The following is a 27,849-nucleotide window of genomic DNA, read 5'->3' as shown; positions in this document are numbered from 1 at the left end:
CTCGAAGTGGCAGACGCCTGCCGAGCAGCACCTTAAGACTGGTGACTTGGTTTGGATAGTTGAGGAGACCAACCCTAGGGGTTACTACCCAACCGCTCGGATTGTGGAACTCCGTTACGGCTCCGATAGCGTTGCGCGCTCCGCCGTTTTACGTACGTCGACCGGTTCACTCGTCCGTCCGCTTGTAAAACTTGTACCAGTTTTCCAAACATCTTCTTCCGGGCCGGAGGATGTTACGTAGTAAATATTAGCCAATCAGAATCGAGTATTCAAATGCGTACAGAAATTGTTCTAAGTTAATAAAATACGTTGTAATATACGTAGAAAGTTCCGAAAAAGTTCATTTAACCTAATTTTTAGTAAATATAACCACTATATGTATCGATTAAGCTGGTTTTCGGCTTAATATTTTTAGGTTTTCTAGACAATTGCCGATTGAACACGAACTGATTTTGACGTCAATAACATCAGACAAAAAACCAGTAAAAGAGCATCGAAAAAACCTTGCCGTCTAAGTTTCACTTGTTATCTTGATCGTTGATAATGCTTATACGTTGCTGTACACCGATGATGCTTACACGTTGTTGCTATATGATCTGAATTGAACTCCCGAACTACAGTTATTTTACTGAGTTACAACCCACCTTAATGCTCTGCAATATTTAAACGATAATTTCTACTAAATTAAGTAAATTATTCTAACTAAATTAAGTTCTCATTGCAAGGTTGCGGCTCTGGATAGACAACAGAAAAATGCCTTAAAAGTTTTGACTCGAAGATGAACCAGTACGGGCAGTTTTTGGCTTTGAATCTCATTTTATGGCGTTCTGCTCTGCGCCCGTTCGGCTCTACGGGCGTCCTCCATTCACAGGAAAGATAAGAGCAAAAAATAGTAAAAGCACGTTCTATTCTTTTTCTGCTTACATTAGAAATAAATTTTAATTAGTTTAATTAGCGTATATTTTCAAAATTTGGTTTCATCAGTTTATTGTAAATGTTTAAGGATATAATTGTGAATGTAATTGTATGATATATGCAAACAATATGCTATGACATGATTTGACAGAAAAGATCAGAAGATCCAAACAGTAATTCTGACGAAAAGATAATTCACTTTCTTATTGCATTCACAGCAATTTCGTTTAAATAACGCTCAGATGTTCATACAAACATAGATGACAGACTATAGGCAAATTCTGTCATGCCTTAATCGAAACCCTAAGAGCAGGTGATTCTTAAATTTACATTTTGATGTTGCTACCCAAAGAAAGTTAATCTATTTTCCGTCAAAACAACAAGAGGCCACCTTGTAAATGTATTTGCCTCCCTGTTGTAGCTCTACAATTCTACCGCTCTACAAGTGCTCACTTCAACACGTATTTGTGACACTCGAAATTACGTTATATTCCAAAAATAGTAACTATGTATTAAGTAAGCATATGTTATACTTCATGTTTACGATAGAAGTTACAGTATCTTTAACCATGTAAATCTGAAGGCGATCGCCATATTGGCCGACAGGGGGTTCAGCCGACAACCAAAAAATGTGAATGTAAGCATATAAGCCGACAACCCAACCGCACCAATTTTAGTATTTGGATGAAATAGTTGTATTTTAACCGAGCAGGTCACCCAATCAGAATCAAGTCGTCGGCTAAATTTCTCATTTTTCCTAGTCGGCTAAACCCCGTGACGGCCAATATTGCTAGCACCAAAACTGAAAGTCGGCTGATGGTTAATAACCTATTCATGTTTTATTGATTGTTGGTGTGGTTAAATGTGACTAGCACCAGTGCATTTATTGACTGTTCAAACGTAATCCGATTCCAAATTTGATTCAATTAGCTGTCCTAGACGCTATTTGTATTTAGCTGTCTGTTATATCCTCCCCAACGTATAAATTCCTTCTTTCGCAAAAGGGGAAGAGGAAACAGTAAGTATACATTGTATATTTTACCACGATTTTAACCGTTAGACTATACGTAAATATTCACAATAACGCATAATATATGCTCTATGTTTACTGTGCGATGATTTCTATAAGTATATGTATGCGGCTTTTACTTATTCGCCACCACAATTTAAGCGTTTTGTATACGCGCAAAAAGCGATCGTAGACAGTGTACGTTTTAATATCTCAATTTTTGCTCTCAACTGAAGGCGAAAATTTGCAAAACTGAGCTTTTATGGTTAAAAAGTACACAGTGCATACCATAAACAGCAGAAATTTTTCAGCAAAATTTGGTCCAAAAGACAAACAATTGGCCATTATTTCCCCCTTTTCCCCCACGTAATTACAATTTTTATTCATATCGCTTTTTAAAATTCACTTGCGTCGCAATTTTGTTCACGGTTGCTGCTGAAAATTTGGCATTTAGACAGAATTTGTTCACAGCAAGCGCAACGGTTTCACGTTTTACCATTTTTTGTGAAACGCTAAAAATGTTGACGTAAGAAAAAGCGTGCTTTATTGAGTTTATTTGAATTTGTTATTTAATCTTACCGCGTGAAAATTTCCCGCTTTTCAAGAGCAAAAGGATACATTTACCCCAGGTAAGGAAAATTGCTTTGTTATTGCTGAAATTGGATAACGTGACGGTTTTTTTAACATGGTGGAAAAAGGAGGCGCCATTTTGACAGCGTTGTATTGAATTTGAACTTCAGTTGTCTATATTGGAAGCGGCCAAACGCGCACGATAGTGGACACGAGGGCCGGTCAGTACATCGAAAGGACAGTAGACCGAAAGTGATAAATGTTGCACGAATTGCGACCGTAGTGAATAGACACTAATTTGGGTTGCGCACTCGAGGCACCTCGAGTGACATTTTAACCGGTGGAAGTAAGCTGTAATAGTTTATTTGCATCAATTTATACCAGTGTAAAGTTAGCGAACTCCACCCAAGTCTTACAAAAGGAAAGTTGTCACAAAATTACCTTTTATTATCATCTTTTCTCTCCCTATTGTTTAATGCAAATACAAACTCAATCTAGTTGAATAAACGTGAAAACAGTACAGTTTGAGACGACTTTCTTTTATCAATGAAACTTCGAAATGGTTGTCAACTTTACATTGCAGTATCTCGTAACTTACCGTTAAGCTTGACCTGAATTTCATAAGTGGGCAAGACAAGACCACTAGACAAGGGAATCAATGGTGTAAAATTTTTGAAATTTGATTGCAAGATGGAGTAATAGTGTGCCGAAAATTGAAACTTCACTTCGTAAATTTTTGGGTGAGCTAACTTACTTTTTAGTTTGAGTATATGTACATGGTTGTTGAGTTCTAAAAAAAATATTGATTCCAAACAAAGAATTTTTTAGTTCAACACTAATCCCAAAAGCTTATTCTTTAGGGTGTTCTTGGATTGTCATCAGGTTCGCAAAACGCCGTTTTCTTGTTTGGACCTGTTGGTGTTCAACAAAATTTCCAGACTCCGGAAGGGTTTTTGATCAATTCGTACGGACTCTAAGGTTTTGTTCTGACTAAGATCATATCACGAAACTATACAGACTACACCACGCTCTAATCAGCCTATAATCGTGCTTTGGACGGGGCTCTGATCCAACTTTCTAGACCGTAGTTAGTGCGCTGATCAGACTGCGCGACTCGGGATAGGGTACTGTTCAGACTTTCCAGGCCATATGTAGTACTGCCAGACTGGAAGGGTTCAGGTTTTCACCTCGTGCGACAATAATCGGTCTGATCAGAGCAGGCTTGGGGGGCTCACTTTATTCTGGGAACTATAATATATTCCATTTCACAATTCCTAAAGAGTTATTTACTAATTCTTGAACACGAGATTAGCTAATTTGTCCACGCCTTTTTAGCCAAGGCTATGCCTCAGCGAAGTAGACATATCTTCTTAAATCTTTCATATCTATCGTGGGACCAGATATGAATCTTTCATCGCAGCTCAAATTATCAAGACCGCCTAAGTAATACGCAAAAATTGCGTGTTAACTAATATAGTTCCAGTGACAAAATAGCAGGTAAGATCTTTCAGACCAGCCAATCAAAAATGCGGAATGTATAGTTTCTGTTATTAATTAGCTCAGCACTGAGTAGTTCAATGACCATAATATTTTGCTTTAATATACGATGTGCAAATACACTATGGTACCAAAAAGCTACGTACAACATGATTCTGCTTTTTAAGCTTATTCGTCCTTCATAAGCATGATTTGCGGTAAGGCCTGAAAAAAATGTGTGAAATTTAGAAGTTATAAGAAAAATGTCATTCTCTTTCTCCGCTTAAACAGAAAAGTTGTTTCAACCGCTTTGTTCTTTCACTGTTTGCCCAGTTGTTACGCTAAGAGATGTCGGATTTTCATGGACGAAAATACAAAAGCAACTCAACTGGAAATCAAGATCGAGTACACAGTATGTATACAAACATTACTTGAAAAATAAGTTTCGAGGACCCCCAAAATTGTCAAAAAAATTCGAAAAAAGTTAATTAGCGATGTTTTGAAAGATCCCAAAACCTCACTAGAGCGCATTAGAGTGACTCATAACGCTTTTTCTTGCTACGATACAACTTCCAGAGGTACAGTTAGGCGAATTCTAAAAAAATATGGTGTTTTAAGAAATGCTGCAAAAACGTTAGTTTGAAGAAGAAAGTGTTTTTGTTCAAAATGGTGTAATAAAATGCTCAAAAAGTCTTTTTGTTTCTGGCAGAATGTTTTTGTTACTGAGGAAACAAGGGTGTGCGTCTCCAGTGACTGAATTGTTCGAGTTTTTCGAAGAAATGGAACAAGATCTAGAAAAAACACAAAAATTTGAGTTCGGACAAACGATCACTTATGTTTTGGGGTGCAATGCGATCAGATGGACAGAAAAATGCTTGTTAATTGTCCAAACAAGCTAAACGCTGCCGGTTATTTGGAAATTTTGAAAAATTGCGAGGAAAAAAATGCATTTTCTGCACATATTTTTCAACAAGATAATGGTCCTGTGCATAAATCGCAGATTATCGGCAATTTTTTCCAAGATAAGGCGTGGCACGTATTGGAATGGACTGCATACAGTCCAGATCTGATTTCTATTGAAAATGTATGTGCGATTTTGAAGCAGCGATTACGAAAAGACGGAAAAATTTAGAAGAAAAAAGTTACTGAAATTTGGAACCAAATTGACGCAGAAGTTGTGACAAACCTGTATGAAAACTATACAAACCGTCTGCTAGACGTTAAAAGATTTAAAGTTGAAATGGCGCGTTATTAGAGAACTTTGAACTTAAAACGTTACATTATTTGGTGTTTGTAATGCTGTGTAAAGAAATCTTCAGGTGTACGTAGTTTTTTGGTACTATAGTGTAACTTGCACATTTTGAAATGCCGAAAGTCTGCAGTGTCAGAAGTTAAAATTCCAGAAGTTCCTTTTTAGCCAGTAGTTGACTTTTGTCATTTTAAAACGTGCGCGTTTTGTGTTTTAAGCATGGTTACTTGACTCTGCAGAGGTCACTTCGAAATTCTGACTTAATATCTCGAACCGCTTCGCGGTTCTCGAGAAACGCTAGAAGTTCTCAGTGACTTCAAGCAGAGTCACGTAACCATTACTTAAAACATGCGTATTAATCGCACTAATCACAAAAAAATTAAAAGCGTATTCTGTGTGCGGTTGTAATTCCTCGTTCGGTGGTTATAATTTCTTTTCAAGTCCAATTCCAGCAAATTTTGTTTCAAAACATTGACTGCTAAATGAGCGCATAAAATTACAATGCTGCCAATTTTTGTGCCTTTCTAGTTGGTTTAATGTCTATATTTTGACACGTAATTAAGTTTTTCCGAGACATTAATCAGACCGGTTGCGGTTGCTTGCAGTGTGTAAACCGCGAACCTTGCACAGAGTCTGTGCTGCTACTGAGTTCTGTCGGTTCTGAGACCAATCTAGTGTCCACACGGCACTACCTACGGTTTGGAAAGTCTGATCAGAGCCCCGCACAGAGCCCCGCACCGGGTAATCTGATGACAGCGTGGTCTCGAGTCCGGATGGCTTCGCAGCATGATCCCGAGAGTCCTTTCCAGAGTCTGTGCTCTCATCAGAAATCATCCCATCGTCTGGAGAGATTCGTCAGATTGAAGGGGTCCAACTGTTAAAACGACAAGGCCAACGGAAAAAGAAAATAATTAACTCCGATTGACTGATTTTTTGAGAGCACGTTTCAATTTTACTTGATGAACATTAAAAGCCACGCTAAAGACCAAGTTTTGGTAATTGCTGATGAGATGAAAACTTTTCTTTGTTTGGAACTAGTATTTTTTAATAGCCGCCCTCATCTTCTCAGCCGGCTATTATAGCGCTCCTAGTTTTTTTTACAATTCAAAGAATTTGAATTGTATTGGGGCGCTGTCTTTTTTTTAAGATCTGTTCACACATTTTCATGATTTTTGAAGTCAAATTGGAGTAGTGATTTTGGTCACGCCGAAACAGGAAGTGGAGCGAAAAAGTGAGTGGTTTTGCGGAGTGAAATTTTTTTGCTCTAAATTTAAGGTGGAGTGAAAAAACGGTGTTTGAACAAAAATTCGCTTTCTCGGTAGTGGTTTTTTGTTCACATGCGGCAATTTCACTTTGATTTTTTACTGTTTTTTCAATTTATGGATAGGATTTTTTTCTAAATGGTTTTCCCAAGCCATTCATAGTCCGTTCTAGGTCTAGTTTTCTGTTTAGTCAATGGAAATTCTTTGAATTGTACGTCAGGACTTGTCCTGCTATGTTTTTTACTTCGTCAAACAACAAAATGTTTCGCTTTACCTCATTTTGCCGCCTTTTCAACATTTTGCGTGAAATCTTTCTGACTTCTCTAGGCTAGTTTCTTTTTTCTCTCATTCTGCTGAAAGTGCTTTTGAACATCAGTTGCTCAGCAAAGCAATTCAAAATGAACAGAGTCAGTATAAAAAAATGAAGTCAGTAATAGAAACGGGATAAACCCATAAAGCCAAATTTTAGATGCCGGCTATTTGAACGTCGTTCCTATAAATCTTAGTTACCATCTCTAATGCTTATTGGTATTGATACTAGCCCCTGTAGCCTCTCTCTAAGAAACAGAAATATGTTCAACTACGAAATGCCATCAAAATAAATTGGACTTAAAATATGTTTTTGTACAAATTTTTTTTTTCAATATCTATTCTTTCAATCCCAATCATGCTTATTGGAATCAACGGCGGCTATTTTCCAGCAATCTGCAAGGTATATTTATTATAATGAACCGTGTACTCAAAATGACAATAGTTCTGAAAACCACATTATACAAATGATTCAACTGTTAAAAGTGTCAGTTGTGGGGCTCCCGTGTGCGAGGGCCAAATTAGTGTGAATCCTTCAATGCGCGAACTAAATAGGTCTGGCGACGCAGAATTTAGAAAATTGGAGATGGTATACTAAACGTCAAAAGTATGATAACACCCTTTGGTTTTACGAAGTTAAAAATTCAACTTCATCGTGATATTACACCAACCTCTGAAATATTTTGAAACATTTTACTTCAATTGAGAAAATTGACAATGGTAAATTAACTGTTACCCTCCTAATCGGTATGTGATAAACTCTCTATCCAAGTTTCACTATGAAACGAAAGTTGTCATTAAATCATATTTTGTTTGCGTTTTCCTCTTTAGTCCTTAATAGAAATTTAAATTTAAACAGTCGAACAAATGTGAAAAATCACTTTTTTGAGACAATTTTGTGTGAATGTCAAACTTTGATGGAGCTCTTCTTTTTTTTCATTGGTATATCTGGCAAGCTACCATTGCATGTTGTCTAGCTTTCAAAACAAGAAAAGATAACAAGAGTAGGGGTCTGGCCACATTTTGTAAAACTGCAGGGTTATCACTTTTGATACTCAGTGTAGCTGTCAAAACTTTTCAATTTGCTCCTGAAGGAAGTTGCAAGCAGTTATTTCCATTGACAATAATAAACGCTGCAATCGCAACTTTACATGCCACTTTTTTTTTCTGTTTTTCTACTATTTGATATAGTCCTCCCATTTCTGGATATTTTTGATTTTTCATGAATGGGCAGGGAATTGATAGAATAAAACTACTCTATTTTTTTCGAAAAATAACTAGCGTACTTTGCCATTTCTGGCCTTAGATCTCATAAAACCAAATTCTATGAAAAACATTTATTTGCTCTCTAAAAGAAAATAGCAAGACTTAAATATCATATTATTGAAATTTCAGCTACAGATACCCTGTGGATCTTATCTAAATGGTGGTTTTCAGTTGATCTCGCTTATACTCTATTGACAAATTAGGCGACAAACGTGGCCAAGAAATTGACAGAATTTGGTATTGATAAAAGTTTCCCTGGAAACTTCAGCTTATATGAGGAGCTGGAATATCTGACCGGAAAATCCAAATACCGGGTCTTTCTACAAAAGAAACAGCTTACATTTCCAAGGTGTCTTTGATGAAGTTTTGAGCGTCCAATTTTTTTTCAGGGTTCTACATAATGGAGCGTTTAAACCAGAATTTCTAATCCAAATTTTCTTTTTGTTACTAGTGTGCTCTTTTGGCCGAAAATATTGGGTTCTGTTCCCCTTCCATACGGCAGACATATATTTATGGTACGTCCCACCCTGCATGTTTTTCAGCACCGGTCAACAGCTGTCTATTACCCCCTCATAACCCACGAGTCCTAAAATGAGGGCGCTAATACCCCTATTCGCCGCTTTCGTTACGGGCTGTCTCTCTGCCAACCCCGAAGTTCTCCCAGCATGTCCTGATACGACAACTGCGGATCAATTTGGGAAAACCGAAATTGAAAAAATATTCCTTCCTCTAGATGATGGAAAAGGTCTGCACATCGAATCATCATGTGTAATGGTTGACGGAACCAAGCGTACAAAACTTACAAGTGAAGAGTTTTTGTATTCTAATTTGATTCAGTATGAAGCTCTGACTGAAAGCGATGACAAGAAAGAAAAACATATCATTGTTGTTAATGACACAAAAGGATTTGAAACAACTTTATCGAAAGACACGTCCTTGTGCAACAAAAAATCGACAAGTGGTTCAGACAAATGGGATAAAAGTTCGCTGGATCTTCTTGAAACTTTGGGATTTTCGGGAGATTTTGTGTCCCTAGCTTGGATCCTGCAAACAGCATCTGATCGAACTTGGTACAAAATACTTTCTGAAAGTGATCAAATGACTAAGTTGATTTCGTGCAGTTCCAGTACCGATCAAGAAACTGATGTCAGTGAACCGGCTTTCCCTAAGCTTCAGATGAATTTTCTCCAAACAGATGATGCTTTTGATCACTTGGGAAACTTGCTGGAAGTTATGGTGGCGGTAAGTGATAGTCAATATCATCTGTTCACGGTTTATCAAGCCGATTACATAACCAAAGAGGAAGCAACTATTGAGCAACTTGTGCAGAATTTTGGACTGTTTCAACCTCCTGACGGAGAGCTATGCGACAATTATGCTCTTGACAATGTCGGACTAGAAAATGCTCCAGAAATCAAATACTTCCCTGACCAGATGTCACTGTCTTCCGAAGCGGTCAATTTTGAAACAAAGAAGGTCCAATATACTAGCGAGTTTTACAACTTCAATCAAGACTTAGCCAGGATTGAACTCCATTCTGGTGGTCGAAGTTCGGCTGGGAATAACTACGTGTCGCCCAGATTTGCCAATGAAAAAGAGAAGGATTTCGCGGGTAATGACCCGGTGACCTTGATTCACGATTTCAAATCGGGGCAGGTTTTTGTGATAGATTTGGAAAGCGATTTCTGTGAGATCAAAGAAATGAAAAGCTACCTGAATTCTGATAACATCCCCGGTGATATGCATCCTGAAAAGTGTAATGGAACCTCACTCTCTTCCGAGTGCGTAGCTATGTTCCATCCTTCTGAAATTTACTATTTTAACGATTACATTTACGCAGGAAAATGCCTTTCACAGAGCCAAGTTCCTGGTTTGAAATTTATATTTGAACATACTGCTGGAAAGAAAGGGCGAGTTGACGAAGTATGTTTCGCAGACGGTACCTGGTCAATAGGATCTATCAAGAAGGGTTCTGATCTCATGGACAAGTACTCAATTCCATTTTACATCAAAAGGTATGACAAGAAGCAACCCCGCACGGCGCCAGACTTTGAACCTTATGTATCGCAAGTTGTCCATTTTTACGATGTTGAGTTTCGACCACCAGACGCCTCGTATTTCGATGTATCGCATTGTTTCGCAGGACCAGACCAATCCAGGCATTTTGTTCTGATGTCCAGAAGCAAAACCCTGCTATGTCTTACGGATGATTGCAGTTCCCTTGCTGAGACCCCCACGGTTCCACTGTTCTGGAAATTACCCGTTTTTACAGCAGAGTTGCGTAAAGCTCTCTCGGATAAACTGGAAGTGGCACCCATTCGAATATACGACTTGTTTGTCGAAGAACCAAATCGATCTGAGAAGGAATCGGAGGATCATGACATTGTTATCGGTTTCGGCTTGCTCGATATCAACTCTCACCATCTGGCTTCGGAACAAAATCAACTCTCCTTCAAAGAGGCTTCAAAACTTTACAGACCGATTGAAAAAGTAGAGGACACAATGACTGAATTAAGTAAATCTGACGATGGTTTTAAATTAGATTTCATTTGGCCTGATTTGTATATGGAAACGACTAAATCGGAAAATGGCGAGCAAACGAGGACGCTTACAGATGGGACGTTTAAAGAGTCCGTACAAGTTGACAAGATAAAAATGATGAAATCAGAAGAGTTTGAAGAGATGAGTGAAGAAGCGAAAGCCAATTCTGGAGCTGTCAAACCTAAAAAGGAAGGAAAATCAGGAGGTTTGTTTTATTGAATGGTTTCAACCAAATTTTCTACCAATTATTTAATCCTATTGATAATTTCTATCCTTTTTCTTATCTATTTGACTTTTTTCAGATAATTTTTCCACTAAAAAAACAACTGATTTTTATTGAGAATTTGAAACACAGTACAACTCAATCCCGATCTAATTGTTGTCATCATATCGCTGCTCTATAAATGTTATACATTCTGTGGCAAAAGTCTGCGCACCTTGAAAACCGGTCAAGAGGCTCTTAATTAATTGCTCTCAGACAAAGTTGGTAGCAATTATATTAGACCTGTTGGTCTTTTTATGCAAATTTTTGCTGGATCGATTTTGAAGGTAATTAAAGGTAATTCAAATGCAGAGCAAGGAAAGTTTGCATGTCTCTTTTTAGTTGGATCGGTATTCCAAAAGGACGCGCTCTGCTTATAGATCAAATAAAGTTCAACGCCATTAAGCGGCGAATAGAAATAAGGATTAGAGTTTTTATTTTTTTCTATTTTTTTTTGTTCTCTTCTTTCTAAAAAAAAATAAAAAAAAATAAAGGGCCGTGTACACCATCCGGCATCGATGGATGTAGGTCGAAAAATAGGGCATGATGAGTAGCACTTAGTAGCCGGATGCTGCACTCCAAGCTGTTCCCCTCCAGACAGTGTAAAGACGGCCCAGTCACAAGAGTTTTTATGTACGGGAACCGGATGACAACTTTCATAACTAGCCCTGTAAACCTAGTTGCCAGGAGTTGAGAGATTCAATCGAGTTATGATCAATTACTCGTCTGATTATTTTTTTTGTCTGGCCATTGGGCTTTTCGTCCTATAAAACTTGATAAACAAGGAAAGCCCAGAGGGCATTAAGGCTGAGGAGTTCTCTTAGAGCCTTACGGCTTTAGTATTCTCTGAGTATGCGATTCAGCAAAACTGTTTTGAGGAGATCATTTCATGGTGTAAAGGGCCTCCAGCAGTCTATTTCAATTGCTCTTAAACGAAGTTTATAGCAATTATATTAGTCTTGCTGGTCTTTTTGTCAATATTTCGTACTACCAATTTTTTGTCTGGGCGTTTTTTCAGTAACGGAGGGCACTAAGATCTCTCAGAGCGTTACTGCTTAGTAGTCTAACTGCGTGATTCACCGAAACTGCTGAGAAGACAAATTCAAGTTCATAAGGGGGTGTTTTTAGCTTCCATACCCCGCGCACCCCCTTAGAGCATCACCCTCACCTCCCCCACAATTAAGCTAAAGGTAGCCCTTGATTCCCAGCTAGCTACTGATGAAGCCAACCGCTCGCCAGTCCTTTGAGAGCGATTCCTTTGACGGTAGTCGGTTATAGTTTAGGATATTTCGCATGCTGAGCAAAGGAGCTTTGTTCAACATTAAAATTTCTAAATTTATGGGAATGAATAGTTAAGATTAAAGAGGAAATATTTAAGGTTTATTCCAAATTTGCTATATGTACTCATTTTCTGTGCGATAACGGCAAAAAACTATCAAAGCAGATAAAATGTGATTTGCATAATCGATACAATCCCTGTTGTTTCAGGGATTGGAGCCGGTGCTGTAGTAGCAGTTGCAGGTCTCATGACCATCTTTGGAGTGGCTATCGGAATCGCAGTCGGATTCAAACTGTGGAAAAGTGGAACCTCTTTCGGATACACCATCCACACTAACATATAGAGAGGGGTGGCATATAAAACTGAAATAAACCCTTACGGCCATCTGACAAACTTGCACTTGCAAAAAAACAATCCCCCCACACCCACCCCCACAATACAATTAATACAGGCCATTTGCCATTATAAAGGTCTAAGCATGTCGATGATCGACGGTTTCAGCGTGGGGAGGGGTCCAAAGGAACTTGTGATGAAAACGACGAACTGCATTCAAATCTGTTTACTCAGTGATATGGACCCACCTCGTGGTCAATATGAACAAAACTTAATTGACAGATATTCTGAGTTGTGAAAGCGAAACTTGTCCAAAAAGCATTTTAAGATCGGTAGTCACTGAATCTAACCTTAATTTGCCTCCAAGTTAACTTACAAAATTTTGCTTCTGTCGAGTTCTCCGATATAATCTTTCACGGCTAGATTCTGCGTTTAGCTCTAATACTCATATTGTTTTATAGTTGAAATATATTTTCTAAAAACGGAGGACATTTATTTGCAATTGTTGAGTATTTTGTACAAAATTACTGACTGAAGAGTTAACAGTTCAACCAACCCCCATCCCCCAACGCACCTCTGCTCCCGAGTGCTTTATCCCTAAAATTATATCATTTTAGTTTGCTTGTACACATATGAAGTAAAGTGCTTTATTTAACATGATACTCTATTGCAATCAGTGAAAAAAGACATTTGTGAGAGTTTTATAGGAATGATGCTTTCTGACAGTTGATACGCCCAGCTTTTTTTTTTTCAATTTGCAGCAATTTGTGTAAAAGATGCAGCTGTTGTATATGATGCTATTTATAGTTTTAAATTAAAGTTTCATTTGTTAGGATTTGAAAGTCGGGCTGTGTCATTATATCTCCAAGAGATAGCACGCATTTCTGGTTAATTTTCACTGACAGTTTGTTGCAATTATTTTAGTCCTGATTGTCTTTATTATACGATTTTTGTGTGATCAACTAATCTTGAAAAACAAGATAAACTGAAGGTAAAGCCCGAAGGTGGAATGTTGCTGAGCCCTTTTAGTCTCTGAATATGTGATTATGACACTGCCACCCCTCACCTCGCCTAAACTGCAACCCCCCTCACCACGTCCTACCGAACAATAATTGCGCGTAAACTTGCGATGTTAAGTGCAAATTTTGTTTGGATACCCCTCCCCACTTCAACCCCCTTTTTACTCACAAGTGAAGATAAGCTCCCCAAGTTGAAGCTAATGAATACGAAAACAAACTTATCGCTAGGCGTCTGCGAGCAATTCGTCCGACGTTAGTTGGTTATTAATAGCAGCACAGCGATAGCTGGGGCTATTATTGGCCTTCTGTTTTTTACAATTCAAAGAATTTGAATTGTATTGGGGCGCTGTCTTTTTTTTAAGATCTGTTCACACATTTTCATGATTTTTGAAGTCAAATTGGAGTAGTGATTTTGGTCACGCCGAAACAGGAAATGGAGCGAAAAAGCGAGTGGTTTTGCGGCGTGAATTTTTTTCGCATCGGATTTTTTTCTAAACGGTTTTCCCAATCCATTCACAGCTCGTTCTAGGCCTAGTTTTTTGTTTTAATTACATTTTAATTTCTCGCTAGTGGTTTTTTTGTTCATATGCGGCATTTTGACATTGATTTTTTGTTCTTTTTTCTTATTTTTTGATCTGATTTTTTTTAATGGTTTTCTCAATTCACTCATAGTCCATTCTAGGTCTAGTTTTGCTGTTTAGTCAATGACAATTCTTTGAATTGTACGTCAGGACTTGTCCTGCTATGTTTTTTATTTCGTCAAGATTTTTGTTACGACCATATGACGTCACAATCTTGTCACGACCAAATGATGTCACAGTGGAATTCGCGCGCAACCTTGATACATTAATTCCGTGGAAAACACTTACATTCGCTAAATTGGCTCTGATTACATTAATTTGAGGGGTTAATTCAGTCCTGCCCAAAACGCGTTTTGTGAAAACACTGACGAATTATTGTAAGTGTTTCTGAACAGCACACATAAGTTGGTTTGACGATTTGAGTAATTAGATTTCCTGATTTGCATAAATGAGAATTGATGGCCCTTGATTTTTTAAATTAAACTCAAATATTGGAGAGGGGATATTTGTTTATTCAATAATCGCTTAAACATTAGAATAGAAGACATTATCAGATCAAAATTTTAGAATAGTGTGAAAGTAGTTCTTCATTCTCTTAATAAATCCGCTGACACAATCCGGTCAGTACTGTTCACAAAAGTGGTCCGTGGACAACACTGACGGATTAGCGTATGTATAGCTCACGTTTCTATAAGTGAAATCCAAAGGTATAAAATAGGGGAGAGTTTGAATTAAGGGTTTTGACCAGAAATTTGTATAATGTAGGAGCGGGTTTACTACTTTTTCATTTGCTTTAAAATTTATCCAGTAGCAGACTCCAGTAGCAGTAGCCTACCAAAAAATAAGCACTTTTTGGCAAAATCTAAAATAAATGAAATTATAATTTCAAAATAAATTTAAAATTGTGAATTTTGCTAATATTTTTTAAAGGCGATCAATAGAAAATTATGTTTCCGGCTGTGTCTGTTATCCAGAAATTTAAAACCCATTGTTCAAATATTAAACGGTTTGCGAAGCTAGCAATTGAAAAAAAACAATAGTTGACATTTTCCTCAATTTCCTTTGTTTTTTGTGTTTTCAACACTAAAGGATGTTTTTCTAGTCCATTTGATGTTTTTTAAAAATTTTCGAGTCCATTGCTCAATTGTTTTTATAGCTGTTTCAAAGTTTCAGCAAACCAAAATCAAATGTATTTTCAAAAGTTTTGAAGGTCTTTTGAAAAAATAACATTCTTGTTTAAATTATCATTAGTTTTTCTAATTTTTGGGCTTTTTGAATGAAAATATTTATTAGAAAAGGGCCTTATTTTTCGGCTATTGCTTTATTTCACTCAGGAGACAGTGCAGAAGTGATAGCACTCGTTTTTGCTTACCTTTCACTGACAGTTTGCTGCAATTATTTTAGTCCTGATAATTTTTCAAACGATTGGTTGTGTGATCAACAAATCCTGAAAAACAAGAAAAACTGAAGGTAAGTATAGGAGGTATGAAGTTGTCGAGCCGTTCTGGTAACCGAGTATGCAATTATAACACTCCAGCTCCTTCGCCTCACCCACGCTGCAAGCCCCTGACCTCGTCAAACTAAACAATACTGACGCAAAAACGTGCGATGTTAGGGGCTAATTTTTTGGTATCGATACCCCTCTCCACTTCAACCTCTTTTTACTCACAAGTGAAGATAAGCTCCCCAAGTTGAAACTAATGAATAGGAGAACAAACAAATCGCTAGTCCTTTGCGAGCTGTGATATCCCTGATCGTAGAGATACGTATTTTAGCCACGAATCCACTTTGAAATTGTAGACTGGGATTCGAGGTGCGAATCCAAGCTGTTATTAATTTGTGGGATTTCCACTTTTAGTTTTGCTTAGCAATTGAGCTACGAATGCAGCTGTATGTTATTTGACGTGGAAATCATCCTCGAATCCAGTGGGATTCTTCTTATTGGAAAACAGGGTAGATTAAGAGCAACTGATTTAAGTGATGAAATTTATGAGAATGAAATATGATAAGAAGTGGGTGATGTGAACGAACTGAAAAGATGACTTATTAGTCGGCGGCAAAATTAACATATGTGAATTATGACTTTTAGTCAGACAAGGGCAAGCTTAAGGTGATACTATACTTAAACAATTGAACATGAACTTAATATGGTACAACCGTACTACATATCCTCGGCTCTAATTAAATTTTAAACTGCAACAGTGTAAAATTTAGGATATTAATAACATATGTACTGGTTAGTATAATTACTAATTTAATGAGAGCAGCAACAGTCAACAAAAATTTACAGTGGAATGGAAGGACTTATGCTGGTTAGATTACATTACATGTAAGTCTTTAACATTTACGGTTAAACGTAAGTACAAAGCGCAAACTATTGCACAATAGTGGTGCGTATCCCAAGCAGATTAAATGAATATGATTTACTGCGAGAAAACCAAATGAATTTTTACAATTGAAAAACTAAAAACGTTCGCAAATAAATAGCGAACTTTAACAGAAAATCAGCACAATTGTACTGCGAATCCAGATTTACATTAAATAACTGCTAATTGAATAAACTAAAATTGAAATGCAATGAAGGAATAAGTTTGGAACAATAGTTTACTTAGTTTTAAATTTGGTTTTCTGCATCGAAGACGCTCATACTAATCTCCCTTGCATAGTCGTCTTATTCGCAACTCTCCGGAGACCAGGTTCCGACAGGGGGAGGTGCAGGAGGACTCACTACTGCGAGTTCGAATTCTGTTTCAGTTGCAGGAGGCTGTGATGCCTCTTCTTGGAGTATCGTTTCAATAACCGGATTTGCAGTCTTTTGTCTTTTGGAAGCTAGGGCAGTCATCGCTAACGGAACAGACAGAATTCCCGAAACCAAAATAGTCTGGAGCTCGTCGATTCCTTTTGGTTTTCGGCGTAGACGGCGAAGCAGTGGACGAGGTGACCGATGACGCAGCAATAGAGGATGCATTGGACGTATTTAAATTGGTTGACGACTTGCTCGCGCGATTACTTCCCGGTTGTGGTTTCTTCGGTTTACATGGCCTTCGAAATATTGCTATTTGCTGATGAAACTCCTGAGGCCGCATCAGACTGGGTGGGTCGATGGCGAATTTTGATCTCCCCACGATACTTCTTTTTAAGGTCCTTTGTGTGTTGAGCAATTTTTTCTTCCGCGGTTTTCTCATAGGGAAGAGGATGTCTTTGAGCGTATTGCCATAACTCAGTGTTGCGTCTTGAATGGAGTATGGAATTGCCACACGTTCGTCCACACATACACAACCGGACCGTACATGCAAGTCCCTCCAGTATGTGAACAAATAAGGGTTCACCTCTTTACACCGTTGTGGGTCGTTTTGCAAGATGCAATCTCGCACCTATTTAGGGACCGCGTCCTTACTGGTGAGGACGGCCAGGAATCCCTTAGTAAACAACTGTGTTAAGTTGTTTTTGAATACTTCCTCCTTCGACAATTCCAAATTGGGAGAATTTTGGCCGTCATTTGAAGAATGGGTGGAGTTCACGGCGGAGTTGGGGTTTGACTGGAATGTGACCCTGCTGTGGGTGGGTGGTTTTGTGGGTTTGATCTCGGGCTTGTCATATTGGATTGAAAGATTGAATGGATATGGGTTGAGTTTGCTTGAGCTTTAAGTTTCCGCTGGATTCGACTTGTGAGTGTGTTTAAATTTGAATTAGAATAGATTTGAGCTGAGTTTGCAGAGTTCTCGAGAAGCAACTGAGTGGTATTACGATTAATGGCAGAAATCAATTTGGAATAGTTTGTTGAGTGAGGATGTGAGGCACGTGTGGAATGTGCGTGATTGACGCTGCAAAAGTGCTGTGATTGACAGTTTTGCTGTGTGGTATTTACATAAACTGCTTCAATAGCGTCACAAATGTGGGTAATTGTTGCTACCGCAAATTCCTCATCACATTTGTCTGTAACTTTTGCTTCATGATTTGGTTGGCGGGAAGTATAATCTACCAGCCCCATTTTTGCGCATGGTATGTGTTCAATATTAAAATGAAAAGGTAAAGACGATCTATCCAACGGGTTAAACTACTATTATAGATTTGTTGGTCCGGTGTTCCTTCATAATTGAAAGTAGTGCTCGATGATCTGTGATGATTGTGAACGATTTGCCAAATAAATAATATTTAAAGTATTCAACGGACCACACAACTAATAATTCTAATTCGTTAACACTGTAACGTTCCTCGTTTGAGTTGAGGAACCGAGAGGCGAATGCAACTGCATGCCAACCTGTAGGTGAGCGTTGCTCTAGTACTGCTCCTAATCCCGCTCTAGATGCGTCGCATTTGATCCGCGTTTCCAAGTGTGGATTATAATGTGTATTTTCCGTTGCATTTGCGACTTTATTTTTAATTGATTGAAAGTGGGTTTCATGTTCATCATTCCAAACAAATTTTATGTTCTTTTTAAGTAATGGCCGAAGCGGATGGCACAATTGTGATAGGTTAGGGATGAATTTTCCTATATAGTGAACAGAGCCTAAGAATGATCGTAGTTGTTTTAAGTTGTTTGGTGCTGGTAGGGACAAGATGTTTTTTGATTCAGGTGGTGCGATTCCTGACTGAGTAAATTTATGTCCTAACCATTCAATTTCGGTTTTAGCGAAGTGACATTTAAGTATATTTATTCTTAAATTATCCTCATCTAATTTTTTTAAACATTTGTAGACTAACTTTAAGTGTTCTTCTTTAGAACCTCGACTAACTACGATTATATCATCCAAAAAGCAATAAGTATTTTGAAGTCCGACTAATGTATAATCCATTACTTTTTGGAATGCCGCTGGCATATCAGTCAATCCGTAAAAACCGGTAATAAAACCATATGTACCAGTTCCCTCACCACTAATAATATTAAAGTTGCAATGCCGAGCCGTTTCCCCGTCTAAATTAAGTTGACTGTATGCGTACTTCAAATCCAGAGTTGAAAAATATGCTGTCTCCTGTGAAGTGCTTGTATTTAAATTTTGTTGAATCGTGTCAATTAAATTATCTGTATTCGGCATTTGGTATTTTTTTTTATGAATAGATTTATTCAAAATTTTGGAGTCTAAAGCCAGTTTAACTGTTTTATCTCTCTTTACTGTGATAACTATTGGGGAAATGAAGTTCTTATCCGAACAAGTGTTTAATTTTATGATATGATTTTCGTCAAGTAATTTTTTAAGTTCTGAATTAACTAGTGGTTGTAAATTAATTGGGACTCGTCGTCCTGTTTGATGTGTAGGTGTAAACTGTTTGTGAAATGGGGATTTGACTGAATGTTTCAAAGATTTACCGATTCTTGTGATGAGTCGTGGAAAATCAAATGCAATCTGTTTCTTGATTAAACAGTGTTTTTGATCAATATTTGCGACTTGTTTCAACTGTGTGAGAGAAAAATCTAGCTTTGAGAAGAGATCTCGTTCAATGATGGGTCGAGGACCATCTTCTACTACTGTTACATCAACGCCCGTGGCTATGCAGTCATTACATTTGATTGATGCATTAATCACACCAAAAATTTTGATTATATCATTAGAGAAAGTTTTCAAGTCATGTATCTCTGGTGACTGTACCCAATAGCTTTCTTTGCATGCTGACACCACCGCGTTTGCGAGACTTTTATTAATAATTGTGCACACGCTTCCCGAAGCAACCAATGCTTTTGTAGTCGTCTTCCCAACACAAATGTCCAAATTCACCGGTTTCGCTTCTAGAGGGTCGCTGTTAACTGAAATCGTCGCCACACAATTATCATTATAGTCGTCATAATCCGAATCATAATTTCAGTCGTATATGCTCTGCTGCTTGAGTAGTCTGTCTATATTATTGACTTTTTCGGCCGCTGTTATAGAGGTACCCACTGTGGCCGACTCAGAAACAGAATCATCTACATTATATACTCTGGGTTTTGGTTTATAGGGGAGTTTAGGTTTGCGACAGACTTTTGCAAAGTGGTTACCAATACCACAATTTTTACAATTCTTTCCACAGGCAGGGCAATTTTGTCTATGCGAAGCTGACCATTCATAGCCACAGTTTGGACAAATTGTAGGCTTGACGAATTGGTTAGTCGATGGGCGTGATTTATTCCATGATCCTTGTACATTATTCACTGTCGTACTGGTAATTTCGTTTGTGGTCGTCTGAGCTGCGGTCCCAGATATTTTCATTTGATTTTGTATTCCCATTTCAATGTTCAGTGCAACTTCTAGTGCCTTCTTCGCTGTTCTTGTCTCCTTTAGCAATTCTCTTTGGATTTTGCCATTTTGCATCTTTGCTATGAAGACATCACGAATGATTGATTCCTCGTGGCTTCCTAAATCGCAATTGAAGGATAGTTCCCGAAGACAACCGTAGAACTTTTCCACAGGTTCTCCCTTCAGTTGTTTCCTGGTGAGAAAGGTATACCGATCGAAAGTGATGTTTCGTTGTTTAGTAAACACCCTATCTAGACTTTCCCAAAGATCCTTTGTTGTTACCCGATCAATCTGGATATTCGGTTCTTGGGAACCAAATATTCGTCTACCCTCCATCCCCAGTCTGAGATACGTTAGGGAGACTGCTTTGTTATCACAATACTTCCAGGGTTTTGGCCGCACAATATACCTTTGAGTTTTATTTTCTGACAACGATTTAGCCACGAGTTCTTCAATTGCTCGTTTCGGATTTTTCGATCTCTTTCGCTCTGAGATGTGCTGTTTTCAACATTAACCTCGTATATAGATTCAGGAAGTAGGATGACCTTGTCTTGGGGATATTCGAGTAGAGTATCGATAGAAATACCCTCTTTTGCCATGATAGCCACCTTCAACATGATCTGCCAGCGGTCCCATCTCAAGGGTGGTTCCAGTGTTGGTTTCTCCCAAAAGGGTTCAATTCCACGGAGTACACGTTCCTTGGTTGCTGACTGCGCCATGTGATATCCCTGACCGTAGAGATACGTATTTGAGCAACGAATCCACTTAGAAATTGTAGAGTGGGATTCGAGGTGCGAATCCAAGCTGTTACTAATTTGTGGGATTACCACTTTTAGTTTTGCTTAGCAATTGATCTACGAATGTAGCTGTATTTTATCTGACGTCGAAATCCTCCTCGACTCCAATGGGATTATTCTTATTGGAAAACAGGGTAGATTAAGAGCAACTGAATTAAGTGATGAAATTTATGAGAATGAAGTTTGATAAGAAGTGGGTGATGTGAACGAACTGAAAAGATGACTTATTAGTCGGTGGCAAACTTAACGTATTTGAATTATGACTTTTAGTCAGACAAGGGCAAATTTAAGGTGAAACTATACTTAAACAACTGAAATGAACTTAATATGGTACAACCGTACCACACGAGCCATTCGCGCGACGTTAGCTTGTTATCATTGATTTTGCAGATTATATACCCATAAAATTTCTTGATATCATTACGAGAAAAAATGCAAAAAAAATAGTTCGCTGAACTGATTTTCTCTAGTTCCGTCAATTTTGAGCATGATAATTGGAAATGTGAAAAAATTCGAAAATTTGCGAGCCTAGATTGAGTTTTTAATTTGAATTCCTTGAAATTCGTTCTTTTTCAAGGTAATTCATTATTTTTTGAGAAATTGTTCCACTTTTTTGTAGTTCTTTTTTTAGCCGTAAAGCTCTTGCTTGTTATTTAGAATCTTCCTGTAAACATTTATCATCCAGTTTTTGAAATCCGTTTATTCAAAAATATTTTGAAATTTTTTGAACTTGCAAGCTTTCATAACTGGCAGACCCAAATTTTTTTGTTGGTTTTTAACGGTAGCGAACAGAGAACAAAATATCAACTTTTTTAGCAGCGCCAAACAACTTAAAACAGTTTTTCTTAAAAATTTGCAATGAGTTTCCATTTTTTGCTAGTTTTGCTCGGTTCTTACATTATTGGACATTACAGTCCCCCGAGTCGGGCGTAATTGACCAAATTGTGTAAGTAATTTTCAAATGCAATCTTAATACATTGAATTCGTGGGAAACATTTAAGTTCGGTATATTGGCTCGAATTACATTACTTTGAGGGGGTTAATTTAGTCTTGTCCAAAACGCGTTGTTGTGAAAACACTGACGAATTAGTGTAAGTGTTTTTGAAAGACACACATAAATTGGTTTTACCATATGAGTCATTAGATTTCGCGATTTGCATAAATCAGAAAAAACAGCCCTTTATTTTTCAAATTAAAAATAATTTTGGGAAAAGGGCTATTTGTTCATTTAATAATTGCTTAAATATAAGAATAGAAGAAACTATTAGAGCAAATTATTACCATAGAAAAATGTAAAAGTGCTACTTCAAGCTCTGTTAAATGCACTGACACAAATTGGTCCGAGCAGGCCCTTTTTATTGTCAGTTTTGTTAAAAAAAGTAGTCCATGCATAACACTGACGGATTAGCGTACCTGTAGCTCGAGTTTTCTAGTTTACATACGTGAAATTTACCGGTCGAAAATAAGGGAGAATTTGGACTAAATTAAGGGTTTTGACCGGTAATGATTTCAAAGGAGCATCCAGTTTGCTTTTAATTTTCATTGTTTTTAGTTTTTACCAAGAATGTTTAGTTTCTTTGATAAGCTGAACATTTTTTTAAATAAATGAAAATCTAGTAACAAAATAGAGTAAAAATTGTTGGGAATTTCGTTATTGTAGTTTTTTAGAGATGATCAATACAAAATCATGTTTCCAGCTATGAATGATAGTACACAAAAGATAATCTCATTGTTCAAGTAATGGTTTTAACGACTTCCAAAGTTAGGAATAGAAAAAAAGAATATTTGACAATTTCCTCATTTTCTTTATACTTTTGAGTTTTCTTAAATAAAGGATGTTTTTCTTGTCCATCATCTGACAATGTTCAGATTTTTTGGACCATTGCTCAGCTGTTGTTTATAGCTGTGGCAAAATTGCAGTAAAGGAAAATCAAACGTATTTGAAAAAATTTTGAAAATATCTTTTTTAGAAAACAAAAATTTCCTTTAGTTTTTCTAATTTTTGGGCTTTTTGAATAAAAATGTTTAAAGGAAAAGGCCCTCAATTTTGGCTATTGCTTTATTTGACTCAGAAGAGAAAACGTTTTCTGACAGCACAGAAGTGATAGCACTCGTTTTTAGTTACTTTTCACTGACAGTTTATTGCAATTATTTTAGTCCCGGTAATTTTTTGAACGATTTTTGTGTATTCAACAAATCTTGAAAAACAAGAAAAACTGAATGTAATTATCTGAGGTATGAAGCTATTGAGCCATTCTGGTCACTGAGTATGCAAATATAACACTCCAATTCCCGCGCCTCACCCAAGCTGAAAGCCCCTGACCTCGTCCAACAAAAAAATTACTGGTGCGTAAACGTTCGATGTTAGGGGCTAACTTTGTGGTATAGATACCCTTCCACACTTCAACCCCCTTTTACACACAACAAATGAATATGCGCTCCCCACGTTGAAACTAATAAATACGAAAACAAACAAACCGCTAGTCTTTTGCGAGCCATTCGTCCGACGTTAGTTTGTTATCATTGAGTTTGCAGATTATATACCGATAAAAATTCTTGATATCATTCCCAGAAAAAATGCAAAAGAAAGAGTTTGCTCAACTGATTTTCTCAAGCTCAGTCAATTTTGAGCATAATAATTGTAAAAAAGTGAAAGAAATTCGAAAATTTACCAGCCAAGATTGAATTATTAAATTGAATTGCTTGAATTTCGTTCTTTTTCAAGGTAAATCATTATTTTTTTTAGAAATTCTTCCATTTTTTGTCGTTTCACTTTTTACTGTAAGTCTCTTGCTTAAATATTTATAATCTTGCTGTAAACAATTATCATCCAGTTTTTGAAATCCGTTCGTTCAAAAATAGTTTGAAATTTTTTGAACTTGCAAGCTTTCAAAACTGGCAGACCCAAATATTTTTGTTCGTTTTTAACGGCAGCAAACAGAGAACAAATTAACAACCTTTTTAGCAGCGCCAAACAACTTAAAACAATTTTTCTTAAAAATTTGCAATTAGTTTCCATTTTTTGCTAGTTTCGCTCATCAAGGACAAGTTCGGTTCTTTCATTATTGGACATTACGGTCCCCCGAGTCGGGCGTAATTAACCATTTGGGCAAGTAATTTTCAAATGCAATCTTAATACATTGAATCCGTGGGAAACCTTTAAGTTAGGTATATTGGCTCGAATTATATTACTTTGAGGGGTTTAATTTAGTCTTGTCCAAAACGCGCTGTTGTGAAAACACTAACGCATTAGTGTAAGTGTTTTTGAAAGGCACATATAGATTGTTTTTACGATATGAGTAATTAGATTTCGCGATTTGCATAAATCAGAAAAAAACAGCCCTTGATTTTCTAAATTAAAATCAATTTTGGGAGAAGGGCTATTCGTTCATTTAATAATTGCATAGATATAAGAGTAGAAGAAACTATTAGAACAAAATATTTCAAAAGAAAAGTGTAAAAGTGCTAATGCATGCTCTGTCAAATGCACTGACACAAATTGGTCCGAGCAGGCCCTTTCTATTGTCACTTTTGTTCAGAAAGTAGTCCATGCATAACACCAACGGATTAGCGTACCTGTAGCTCGAGTTTTCTAGTTTCCATACGTGAAATTCAGCGGTCGAAAATAAGGGAGAATTTGGACTAAATTATAGGTTTTGACCGGTAATGATTTCAAAGGAGCAGCCAGTTTGCTTTTAATTTTCATTGTTTTTAGTTTTTACCAAGAATGTTTAGTTTCTCTGATAAGCTGAACATTTTTTTAAATAAATGAAAATCTAGTAACAAAATAGAGTTAAAATTGTTGGGAATTTCGTTATTGTAGTTTTTTAGAGATGATCAATACAAAATCATGTTTCCAGCTGTGAATGATAGTACACAAAAGATAATCTCATTGTTCAAGTAATGGTTTTAACGACTTCCAAAGTTAGGAATAGAAAGAAAGAATAGTTGACAATTTCCCCATTTTCTTTATTTTTTTGAGTTTTCTCCATTTGACGATGTTCAGATTTTTTGAGCCATTGCTCAGCTGTTGTTTATAGCTGTGGCAAAATTGCAGTAAAGGAAAATCAAACGTATTTGCAAATACTTTGAAAATGTCTTTTTTTAAAAAACAAAAATTTTCTTTAGTTTTTCTAATTATTGGGCTTTTTGAATAAAAATGTTTAATGGAAAAGGCCCTCAATTTTGGCTATTGCTTTATTTGACTCAGAAGAGAAACTTTTTTCTGACAGCGCAGAAGTGATAGCACTCGTTTTTAGTTACTTTTCACTGACAGTTTATTGCAATTAATTTAGTCCTGGTAATCTTTTAAACAATTTTTGTGGATTCAACAAATCTCGAAAAACAGGAAAAACTGAATATAAACATCTGAGAAATGAGATTGTTGAGCCACTCTGGCCACTGAGTATGCAAATATAACACTCCAATTCCCTCGCCTCACCCAAGCTGCAAGACCTTGAACTCGTCCAACAAAAAATTGCTGGTGCGTAAACGTTCGGTGTTAGGGGCTATCATTGTGGTATAGATAACCCTCCCCATTTCAACCCCTTCTTACACATAACAAATGAAGATGCGCGCCCCAAGTTGAAACTAGTGAAAACGAAAACAAACAAACCGCTAGTCCTTTGCGAGCCATTCGCGCGACGTTAGTTTGTTATCATTGATTTTGCAGATTATATACCAATAAAAATACTTGATCTTTCCGAGAAAAAATGGAAGAAAAACAGCTTAATCAACTGGTTTTTAGTCTGCTCAGTCAATTTTTGATCTGCTCAGTCAATTTTTAGCATGATAATTCTGGAAATTGGAAGAAAACTTACGAGCGTAGATTTTTTTTAATTGAATTCGTTCTCTTTAAAGATAAATCTTTATTTCTTGAGAACGATTTCAAATTTTTTGTCATTTTTCTTTTTGGCCGTGTGTCTCTTGCATAATTTTTTAAAATCAACAGTTATCACTCAGTTTTCGAAATCCGTTCGTAACAAGATTTTTCAAAACTTTTTGAAATTGCAAGCCTTCAGAACTCGCAGACCCATTTTTTTTTTACTCCTTTCTTGTGGCAGTGAATAAGAAACACAATAACAACGCGAACAAAATTTGTTCATCGATGGGGAAATAATTGAAAACGCTTTCTATTAAAATTTCGGAGCTTGCCAACTTTTTTTCTAGTTTGCCCCTCAAGACAACTTCGGTTCATTATTTACTCGTCAGACCCCAGAATTAGGCATAATTGACCAATTTGAGCAAGTGGATTTCATGTGCAATCTGAACACAATGAATCCGTGGAAAACCCTTATGTTCACTAAATGGTCTCGGATTACAATATTTTGAGGAGATTAAGTCACTTTTGTCCACAAACACGTTTTTGTGAAAAATGACGGATTAGTGGAAGTGTTTTTGAAAGGCAAATGTAGATTATTTGTCGATTTGAGTAGTTAGATTTTGCAATTTGCATAGATCAGTATTAGTTGCTTTGTTTTATAAAATAATCTCTATTATTGGAGAGGAGCTATTTGTGCATTTAATCAATGCTTAAACAAAAAAAATAGAAGAAAATATCAGATCAAAATATTAAAATAGAAGAATGTGAAAGTGGTTTTTTGGGCTCTGTTAAATCCACTGACACACTTCGGTAACGGCAGGCTAATTAGTATTGTCAGTTTTGCTCACCAAAGTAGTCCGTTGACGACACTAACGGATTAGCGTACGTATAGCTCAAGTATCAATAAGTGAAATCCAACGGTCTAAAATAGGCGAGAATTTGAATTGAATTAAGGGTTTTGACCAGTTACTTGCATAAAGAAGGAGCCGTTTAACTACTTGTTCTATTTTTTTAGTATTTACCAAACAAATGTTAAGTTAAATAAGCTACAAATTTTTGAGAGACAGACTCCTGTAGTTTACAATGAAACTAAAAACAATAATGGTATATTTTAAATTAACTGAAAGTTTTAATTTCAAAACAGACTTAAATTCTATGTAAAATTTGTTTTTTTGTAAAGTTTTTAAAAAATTATCAGTTCAAAATTATTTTTGTTGTGTGAGTTAATACGAAATTTAAAATTCGTTTTTCAAACATTGTTATTAATGGTTTCCGAAGCTAGGAATTGAAAAAGACAATCTTTGACATTTTCTTCAAATCCTTAGCTTTTTGAGTTTTTACGACTAAAAGATGTTTTTCTAGTCCATTTGATGTATTTTAAAATTTTTCGGGTCCATTACTCAATTGTTTTTTATTGCCATTTCAAAACTTCAGTAAAGCAAAATCAAGTGTATTTTCAAAAATTTGATTTTATCGATTTGTTCCTATTGTGTAGAAAATGATACAACAGAGGACACACAGGAATTGAAATTATTTAAATTACATGTGATTGACATAGTGTCTTTTTTCAGGAAGAACCCTCTTGATTACCTTGAGTACGCAAATTCTCTTCACAAACACTTAACATTTACTTTAGAGACAACCCACGGTAGTGGAGAACTGGCATTCCTGGATCGGAACATAAGTGTGAACGATGATAGGAAAACAAACTGTCATTGGCATCAAAAACCGTCTGATACCGGCATCATCTTAAATTTCCATAGCTGCCTGTGCACCGTTACAACATTAAAAAAAATTGATTCAAGTGTCTGTACATTTTCCAACTGAATGGTCTTTCAGTATTGTCAATGAGACTTTGGATAAATTAGTCACGCAGGAAAATGTTACAACAAAACATCCCAAAAAAACATCATCTCAAAACAATTAAAAGTCTCAAAAACATGAGCT

General features: G+C 36.7%; 2 protein-coding genes across 3 annotated transcripts in view; one reads left to right on the top strand and one right to left on the bottom strand.

The window, feature by feature from the left end:
* Positions 1-6,053, bottom strand: part of LOC142341338 (uncharacterized) — a 165,901-nt gene extending 159,848 nt beyond the window's left edge. The window contains exon 1 of the mRNA XM_075392265.1: positions 5,841-6,053. Coding sequence (XP_075248380.1) covers positions 5,841-6,053 — 213 coding nt within the window. The remainder of the gene's footprint in view (positions 1-5,840) is intronic.
* LOC142341738 (uncharacterized) lies at positions 1,756-13,303 on the top strand. 2 transcript variants are annotated; one of them, XM_075392911.1, is made up of 3 exons: positions 1,756-1,933; positions 8,599-10,802; positions 12,348-13,303. In XM_075392911.1, the coding sequence occupies exons 2-3, from the start codon at positions 8,648-8,650 to the stop codon at positions 12,479-12,481; spliced, it is 2,289 nt and encodes a 762-aa protein (XP_075249026.1). In that variant the 5' UTR covers positions 1,756-1,933; positions 8,599-8,647; the 3' UTR covers positions 12,482-13,303. The 2 variants fall into 2 exon arrangements, with proteins under 2 accessions (XP_075249026.1, XP_075249025.1); XM_075392910.1 differs by lacking the exon at positions 1,756-1,933 and adding an exon at positions 1,993-2,553.
* Positions 13,304-27,849: the final 14,546 nt, after the last annotated feature.

Source organism: Convolutriloba macropyga, chromosome 6 (assembly GCF_964194025.1).
Source record: "Convolutriloba macropyga chromosome 6, txConMacr16.3, whole genome shotgun sequence".
Classification (NCBI taxonomy): domain Eukaryota; kingdom Metazoa; phylum Xenacoelomorpha; order Acoela; family Convolutidae; genus Convolutriloba; species Convolutriloba macropyga.
This window is presented reverse-complemented; position numbering and strand designations above follow the sequence as displayed.